This window comes from Hylobates moloch, unplaced genomic scaffold (assembly GCF_009828535.3).
Source record: "Hylobates moloch isolate HMO894 unplaced genomic scaffold, HMol_V3 SCAFFOLD_10, whole genome shotgun sequence".
NCBI classification, from domain to species: domain Eukaryota; kingdom Metazoa; phylum Chordata; class Mammalia; order Primates; family Hylobatidae; genus Hylobates; species Hylobates moloch.
The window spans coordinates 26,646,670-26,656,055 of record NW_026652285.1 but is presented as its reverse complement, the minus strand read 5'-3'; the positions used below and the strand labels follow the sequence as shown (position 1 = coordinate 26,656,055).

The 9,386-nt window shown below is 46.9% G+C and overlaps 1 protein-coding gene across 1 annotated transcript in view; it reads left to right on the top strand.

Moving 5' to 3' along the window:
- The window catches only part of LOC116474896 (alanyl-tRNA editing protein Aarsd1-like), a 31,707-nt gene that overhangs the window by 11,477 nt on the left and 10,844 nt on the right, over nt 1-9,386 (top strand). Inside the window, 4 exon segments of the mRNA XM_032163739.2 lie at nt 2,095-2,167; nt 2,380-2,456; nt 2,615-2,746; nt 7,168-7,327. Coding sequence (XP_032019630.2) covers nt 2,095-2,167; nt 2,380-2,456; nt 2,615-2,746; nt 7,168-7,327 — 442 coding nt within the window.

Sequence of the window (9,386 nt, the reverse complement as noted above, 5' to 3'; positions counted from 1 at the left end):
TGTTATATATATGTTATATGTATAATATATATTTTATATATATATAAAGACCTTGTCTTTACGAAAAAATATTTTTTTGTAAAGATTTGCTTGTTGCCCAGGCTGCTCTCAAACTCCTGGCCTTAAGCCTCCTGCCTCAGCCTCCCAAAGTGCTGGGATTACAGGCCTGAGCCACCATCCCTGGCCCCATACTGCATTATAAATACTATAATACCTATAATTTATTTTATACTATGTAGTTCTAAGGTGTAATTATATAACATACAAAACAATATATAACATGGGACATAAACATATATTACTTATATGCAATATATTATTAAAACAATCATAATTAGCAAATGTGATGTGTGTGTCTGTGTGTGTACACAACTGGAATCATACCATCCGCATCTTGCATTGTGCCCTTTTTCATTTAATATATATTGGAGATCTTTACAAGTCAGAACATATAGATCTAACTCATTTTTTTCATGGCTATATGGTATTCCATTGAATGTATTTTTGTACATAATACATATTATGTATTTTTCATAATTTCATAGGTTCTTTATTGAGGGACATGCAGGTCGTTAGTCTTTTACCATTTTCTTTTTTTTTTTTTTTTTGAGACGAAGTCTCGCTCTTGTCCCCCAGGCTGGCGCGGTCTCAGCTCACTGCAACCTCCGCATCCCGGGTTCAAGCGATTTTCCTGCCTCGGCCCCCCTAGTAGCTGGGATTACAGGCGCCTGCCACCACGCCCAGCTAATTTTTGTATTTTCAGTAGAGACAGGGTTTTACCATGTTGGCCAGGCTGGTCTAGAACTTCTGACCTCAGGTGATCCACCTGCCTCGGCCTCCCAAGGTGCTGAGATTATAGGCATGAGCCACTACCACCGGCCGTCTTTTACCATTTGCAAACAATATTGCAATCAACATTTAAAAATGTGGATATGTACATATTTTTGCCAGAATATTTGTAGGGTACATTTCTAGAAGTAGAATTGCTAGGTCAAAGAGTAGATAAAATACATTTAAACATTTTGATAGCTGTTACCAAGTTGCTTCTTGATGAAGTTGTACCAATTCTCACTCCTATGAACAATGAGTGTTCCATTCTCGAAAACGTTTCAGATATTTGACAAGATAAAAATTAGTACCTGGTTTAATTTGCTTTTTTTTTTTTTTTTTTTTTTTTTGAGACGGAGTCTCGTTTTGTCAGCCAGGCTGGAGTGCGGTATCGCGATCTCAGCCCACGGCAACCTCCGCCTCCCAGGTTCAAGCGATTCTCCTGTTTCAGCCTCCTTAGAAGCTGGGATTACAGGTGCCCGCCACCACACCAAGCTAATTTTTGTGTTTTTAGTAGACACAGGTTTTTGCCATGTTGGCCAGGCTGGTATCGAACTTCTGGCCTCAACTGATCCAGGCACCTCGGCCTCCCAAACTGCTGGGATAACAGATGTGAGCCACTGTGTCCGGCCCAAACTATTTTTTTAAATTTTATTTTGTTTTATTTTATTTTATTTTCTTCAGACGGAGTCTCGCTGGGTTACCCAGGGTGGAGTGCAGTGGTGCGATTTCGGCTCACTGCAACCTCCTCCTCTCGGGTTAAAGTGATTCTCCTGCCTCAGCCTCCCGAGTAGCTGGGATTATATAGGCGTGTGCCACCACGCCTGGCTAATGTTTTTGTATTTTTAGTAGAAACAGGGTTTCACCATGTTGGCCACGCTGGCCAAATTGTTTACTCTTTTTTTTTTTTTTTTTGAGACGGAGTCTCGCACTGTCGCCCAGGCTGGAGTGCAGTGGTGCAATCACTGCTCACTGCAACCCTGCCTCCCGGGTTCCAGCGATTCTCCTGCCTCAGCCTCCCGCGTAGCTGGGATTACAGGCGCCCGCCACCACGCCCGGCTAATTTTTGTATTTTTAGTAGAGACAGAATTTCACTATGTTGGCCAGGCTGGTCTCGAACTCCTGGCCTGAGGTGATCCACCCGCCTCGACCTCCCAAAATGCTGGGATTACAGGCGTGAGCCACCTCCCCCAGCCCCTTGCTTTCTATTTCTACTGGGCAGTGCTGATCAGTAACCATGCCAGTCCCGTCCCCGCCTCTATGCAGCTGGGATTCCGCAGCCAGAATACTTACATCCCTGGGGCCCCAAGGGGCTCACTAAACCACGTGCCTTGTCCAGGTCGCGTTTTTTTGTTTTTGTTTGTTTGTTTTTTTCTTTCTGGTCTTGTCCTTTGTAAAGCCTTAGAACAGTCGTTAAACAACCCAGCAAATATGCAATTCGCGTTTTTAGTAAACTTATCCAAACCGCATTCCATTCCTCACCCTCCTGCTTCTGCGCAGACACGCGCCCTTAATGACGTTTGTCCCACGTCGCTCTCCGTTCGCTCCCAGGCTTCTCTGCGCGTGCGCCTCCCCACACGTCTGCAGGTATGGCGTTCTGGTGTCAGCGTGACAGCTATGCGCGAGAGGTACGGCGTCACGGGTGAGGCACTTGAGACTGCCGGGCCGGCAAGGCGGTTTGGGGAAGAGGGCGCCACTGTAGGGTGTGCCAACATGGGATTCTGTCCTGGTGTGGAGAGGGCTAGGCCTGGGGTCGGGGCTTATTCTCTCATTCCTCTCTGTTCAGTTCACCACCACCGTGGTCTCCTGCCATCCCGCGGAGCTGCAGACTGAAGGGAGCAACGGCAAGAAAGAAGTGCTGAGCGGTTTCCAAGTAGTGCTGGAAGACACATTGCTTTTCCCTGAGGGCGGGGGACAGGTACCAAAATGATCTCTTCCCAAGAAGCCCCCAAGTTCTTTGTGCTCAAGCAGAAAATGCTCTCAGCCATAATGAATTCAGATGAGCCTTAGTTTAATTCATTTTGTTATTCATTTAATAAATATTTATTAGCAAATGCTTATCTAGACATAACATATGCTAGATATTCCAGGATGTAAGGATAACCAGTGAACAACACAGTGCCTTTATATACGTGGAATGTTTATTGAAGACAACTGTGTGTCCTAGGTATAATAAGTAATAAACAAAAACCAAGTAAAGGGAAAGAGAGTGATGGGATGCTTGTCTAGATGAAGGGTAAGTTATTTCAGTAGAGACCTAAACGAAGTGAGGGGGCGAGTCTTTGCAATTATCTAGTGGTGCTGGGGGGCAGAGGGAGTATTCAGGCAGATAGAATAGCGGGTGCAAAGGCCCCAAGGAAGGAATTAGCTTCGGGTGTTAGGGACTGAAAAAGATGTTCCTGAAGGAGTTCAGGTGAGATAGACGGGTTACAGTAGTACAGCAGAGAGCATACTTATCAGTGCTGTGATGAGGACTAGGTACAACATGAGTGCAAGTGAGGTACATTGTGAAGATGGAAGAGGAGGATAATAACATCAAAGGTGGGCATTATGAGAAAGGCTTTTGTTTCTTTTCTTTTCTTTCTTTCTTTTTTTTTTTTGAGATGGAATCTTGCGCTGTCATCAGGCTGAAGTGCGGTGGCACAATCTCGGCTCACTGCAACCTCTGCCTCCTGGATTCAAGTGATTCTCCTGCCTCAGCCTCCTGAGTAGCCTGACCAACATGATGAAACCTTGTCTCTACTAAAAATATAAAAATTAACCAGGCATACTGGCAGGCGCCTGTAGTCCCAGCTACTCGGGAGGCCAAGGCAGGAGAATCACTTGAACCGGGAGGCTGAAGTTGCAGTGAGCCAAGATTGTGCCACTGCACTTCAGCGTGGGGGACAGAGCAAGACTCCGTCTCAAAAGAAAAAAAAAAGGTGTATTAAGGTGTGTGGCCTTCAGTCAGGAATCTGCAGTGAACCATGCAGGTTATTTTCTTTCTTTTTTATTTTTAAGAGACAAGATCTTGCTATGTCACCCAGGCTGGAGTGCAGTGGCCTGATCTAGCTCACTGCAGCCTCGAACTCCCAAGCTTAAGCAATCCTCCTGTTTTAGCCTCTCCAGTAGTGGGGACTACAGGTGCACAACCAACATGCTTGGCTGCCTTTTTGTAGAGATGAGGTCTCACTTTATTGCCCAGGCTGATCTTGAACTCCTGGCCTCAAACAGTCCTCCCACCTTGGCCTCCCAAAGTGCTGGGCCTACAGGTGTGAGGCGCTGCGCTGGCCTCCACTCAGGTTCTTAAGCAAATAAGTGACATGAGAGAACATGTTCAGTAGACTTGGTACTGAGAAAGTTCCAATTTCATATCAGTCATTATTATGGTGATTTTCCCAATGTGAAGATTTCCCTGATCTGCTGAAGGAAAACCTGTGACCTCAAGTATACATAGAAGATCTCATTTTAGACAGCATTGAAGGAGTGGGTTGCCCCTCCACACCTGTGTTTCTCGTTAGGTGGAACGAGAGACTTGGAAAAGAAAAAGACACAGAGACAAAGTAAAGAGAAATAAAGGGGCCCAGGGGACCAGCGTTCAGCATATGGAGGATCCCGCGGGCCTCTGAGTTCACTTAGTATTTATTGATCATTCTTGGGTGTTTCTCAGAGAGGGGGATGTGTCAGGGTCATAGGATAATAGTGGGGAGAAGGTCAGCACATAAACACGTGAACAAAGGTCTCTGCATCATAGACAAGGTAAAGAATTAAGTGCTGTGCTTTGGATATGCATACACATAAACATCTCAATGCCTTACAGAGCAGTATTGTTGCCCGCATGTCCCACCTCCAGCCCTAAGGCGGTTTTCCCCTATCTCAGTAGATGAGACATTCCATTGCCCAGGGACGGGCAGGAGACAGATGCCTTCCTCTTGTCTCAACTGCAAAGAGGCATTCCTTCCTCTTACACTAATCCTACTCAGCACAGACTCTTTACGGGTGTCGGGCTGGGGGACAGTCAGGTCTTTCCTTTCCCACAAGGCCATATTTCAGACTATCACATGGGGAGAAACCTTGGACAATACCTGGCTTTCCTAGGCAGAGGGCCCTGCGGCCTTCGGCAGTTTTTGTGTCCCTGGGTACTTGAGATTAGGGAGTGGCGATGACTCTTAACGAGCATGCTGCCTTCAAGCATCTGTTTAACAAAGCACATCTAGGCCAGGCGCAGTGGCTCACGCCTGTAACCCCAGCACTTTGGGAGGCCGAGGCGGGCGGATTACGAGGTCAGGAGATCGAGACCATCCTGGCTAACATGGTGAAACCCCGTCTCTACTAAAAATACAAAAAATTAGCCGGGCGTGGTGGCAGGCGCCTGTAATCCCATCTACTCGGGAGGCTGAGGCAGGAGAATGGCGTGAACCCAGGAGGCGGAGCTTGCAGTGAGCCGAGATCGCGCCACTGCACTCCAGTGTGGGTGACAGAGCGAGTCTCAAAAAAAAAAAAAACAACAAAGCACATCTTGCACAGCCCTTAATCCATTTAACCCTGAGTTGACACAGCACATGTTTCAGAGAGCACGGGGTTGGGGGTAAGGTTATAGATTAACAGCATCTCAAGGCAGAAGAATTTTTCTTAGTACAGAACAAAATGGAGTCTCCTATGTCTACTTCTTTCTACACAGTCACAGTAACAATATGATCTCTCTTTCTTTTCCCCACAACCATTTCTTTCAGGAAGTCTTTTTCGATTCCCCAAGACTGTTAGGTCTCTTTCCTTTGAGGTTCTCTAGCATCATATACTTTTTCATATTATGGCATGTTATAGGTCATATTGCAATTGTCTGTTTTCCAGCCTCTGTTCTCTAGACTCTTAAGTTCCATGAGGCACCATATCTTGTTTACATTGTATTCTTGGGCTGGCACAGTCTTTTGTAAGCGTTGGCACTTGAAACTTTTTAAAACGAATGAACTTTTTTTTTTTAAGATGGTGTCTTGCTCTGTTGCCAGGCTGGAGCGCAGCGGCGTGATCTCGGCTCACTGCAGTCTCCGTCTGCCAGGTTCAAGCAATTGCCCTGCCTCAGTCTCCCGAGTAGCTGGGACTACAGGTGTGCACCACCATGCCCAATTAATTTTTTGTATTTTAGTAGAGACGGGGTTTCACCATGTTGGCCAGGATGGTCTTGATCTCCTGACCTTGTGATCCGCCCGCTTCGGCCTTCCGAAGTGCTGGGATTACAGGTGTCAGCCACTGCACCTGGCCCCCTTTTTTTTTTTTTTTAAATGAGACAATGTCTCACTCTGTCACCCAGGCTGGAGTGCAGTGGCACAATCATAGCACACTGCAGCCTCAACCTTTTGGGCTCAAGTGATTCTCCCACCTCAGCCTCCCAAGTAGCAGGGAGTATCATGGCCAGCTAATTTTTTATTTTTCATAGAGGTGGGGTCTCACTGTGTTGTCCAGTCTGATCTCAAGCAATCCTCTTGCCTTGGCCTCCCAAAGTGGTGGGATTACAGGAATAAGCTACCATGCCCTAAATGAACATTTTTGAATCTAATTCTAGTAGCACTGCAAGAGGATGGAGTGGAGGGAGGGAGGAAAAATCAGATCATTTTAGAGACTACTAAAGAATCTAGACTAAGGCAAGGAGAGTTGAGGATTAAGGTTCTTCGGGTTTTACTAAAATTTTGTTGCTGTAGTTACTTTCACGCGCATCCGTGCAAAGAGACCACCAAACAGGCTTTGTGTGAGCAACATGGCTGTTTATTTCACCGGGGTGCAAGCAGATTGAGTCCGAAAAGAGGGTCAGCAAAGGGTGGTGGATTATCATTAGTTCTTATAGGTTTTGGGATAGGCGGTGGAGTTGGAGCAATGTTTTGGGGGCAGGGGGTGGATCTCGCAAAGTACATTCTCAGGGGTAGGGAGAATTACAAAGAACCTTCTTAAGGGTGGGGGAGATTACAAAGTACATTGATCAGTTAGGGTGGGGCAGAAACAAATCACAATGGTGGAATGTCATTGGTTAAGGCTATTTTTACTTTTGTGGATCTTCAGTTACTTCAGGCCATCTGGATGTATACGTACAAGTCACAGGGGATGCAATGGCTTGGCTTGGGCTCAGGGGCCTGACAGTTACAATCTCTTTAATTCTGTTATTCTGAAGATCACAACACATAGGTGTTTAGAATGAAAAGGACTGAGAATCCTCTCATGGAACAAAGTGGACTCATTTCACTTGGCATTGCTTTCTCCCTCTCCCTTAGGGAGCCCAAATTCTGGGTCTCTCACCCTAGAGGGTCTTTGTACCTAGAAGTTAGGGTGAGCCCTGCCTTGCCATTGATTACATTTACTTATTTCCACCAGCCTGATGACCGTGGTACAATCAATGACATCTCTGTGCTGAGAGTGACTCGCCACGGGGAACAGGCTGATCATTTCACACAGACCCCCCTGGATCCAGGAAGCCAGGTTCTGGTCCAGGTAGATTGGGAGCGGAGGTTTGACCACATGCAGCAGCATTCAGGTAAAGGCTGGGTTGGGGGACATAACACCGGAGTAGTTGCCATGTATGGGGATGCTGTGGTGACTGAGACATAGTTTGGGTTCTCTAGGAGTTAACCTTTTGGAAGAGACAGACTATTCAGAATCAGCTGTAATTCGGGAAGGATATCCTAAATGTTATAACAGCAACATGAACAATTGAAGTAAAAAAAGTATTAGAATAACTGCTGGATTTAGGTATTATCAGCTTCCCACTCGATATCTCCAGCTGGATGTCTCACAGCCTTTTCAAACTCAAAATGTCCAAAATGAAACAAAAAGCCTTCCCCTCCCTCCTGGTCTTTCATTAGCATCCTGTGTGTTCATAGCAGGGCATCAGCATACACCTAGTCACTCAAGTTCTGGAAGTTATTCCAGATACCTCTTCAGGCATAGACAGCCAGCCAATCACTGAGTCCTGTTGGTTTCTTTTCTTTTGGACACAGAGTTTCGCTCTGTTGCCCAGGCTGGAGTGCAGTGGCGCTCAGCTCACTGCAACCTCTGCCTCCCGGGTTCAAGCGATCCTCCTGCCTCAGCCTCCCGAGTAGCTGGGATTATAGGCACCCACCACCATGCCTGGCTAATTTTGTATTTTTAATAGAGACGGTGTTTCACCATGTTGGTCAGGCTGGTCTCGAACTCCTGACCTCAGATAATCTGCCCACCTTGGCCTCCCAAAGTGCTGGGATTACAGGCATGAGCCACCCCGCTCGGCCTGTTGGTTTGTTTTCTAAATGTCTGTCCACTTCTTTCCACAGTCACTGTCATCCTAGTCCCAGCTCCTAACCGTCTTCCCCCTGGACCTCTCTAACAGTTTCCTAATTGATTGCCCCACATTCATCCGGCTCCTCTGTAGCCCGTTATCCACATAGCACCAGAACAGTCTTTTTTTTTTTGAGTTGGGAGTCTTACTCTGTCCAGGCTGGAGTGCAATGGCACGATCTCAGCTCACTGCAACCTCACCTCCCGGGTTCAAGTGGTCTCTTGCCTTGGCCTCCCGAGTAGCTGGGATTACAGGTGCGTGCCACCATGCCCGGCTAATTTTTGTATTTTTAGTAGAGATGGGGTTTCACCATGTTGGCCAGGCTGGTCTTGGAACTCCAGACCTCGTGATCTGCCCGCCTCGGCTTCTCAATGTGCTGGGATTACAGGCGGGAGCTACTGCGCGCAGCTGAACAATCTTAAAAATGAAAATATGGCGGCCAGGTGCGGTAGCTCATGCCTATAATCCCAGCACTTTGGGAGGCCAAGGCGGGCAGATCATGAAGTTAAGAGATCAAGACCATCCTGGCCAACATGATGAAACCCTGTCTCTACTAAAAATACAAAAATTAGGTGGTGCGTGCCTGTAGTCCTAGCTGCTCAGGAGGCTGAGGCAGGAGAATCGCTTGAACCTGGGAGGTGGAGGTTGCAGTGAGCCGAGATTGTGCCACTGCACTCCAGTCTTGCGACAGAGTGAGACTCCATCTCAAAAAAAAAAAAAAAAAAAAAAAGGAAAAATGGCTGGGCACTGTGGCTCGCTGCTATAGTCCTAACACTTTGGGAGGCTGACATGCGAAGATCGCTTGAGGCTAGGAATTCCATACCAGCCTGAGCAAGATAGTGAGACCCTATCTCAGAAAATAAATATAGGCTGCGCATGGTGGCTCACGCCTGTAATCCCAGCATTTTGGGAGGCCAAGTCAGATAGATCATGAGGTCAGGCATTTGAGGCCAGGAGTTCGAGACCAGCCTGGCCAACATTGTGAAACCCTGTCTCTACTAAAAATACAAAAATTAGCTGGGCGTGGTGGTGCATGCCTGTAGTCCCAGCCACTCAGGAGGCTGAGGCAGAATTGCTTAAACCTGGGAGCCAGAGGTGGCAGTGAGCTGAGATGGCACCACTGCATGCCAGCCTGGGCAACAGAGCAAGACTCCATCTCAAAAAAGTAAATATAACTTTTTTTTTTTTTTTTTTGAGACAAAGTCTTGCTCTGTTGCCCAGGCTGGAGTGCAGTGGTGCAGTCTTGGCTCACTGCAACCTCTGCCTCCTGGGTTCAAGT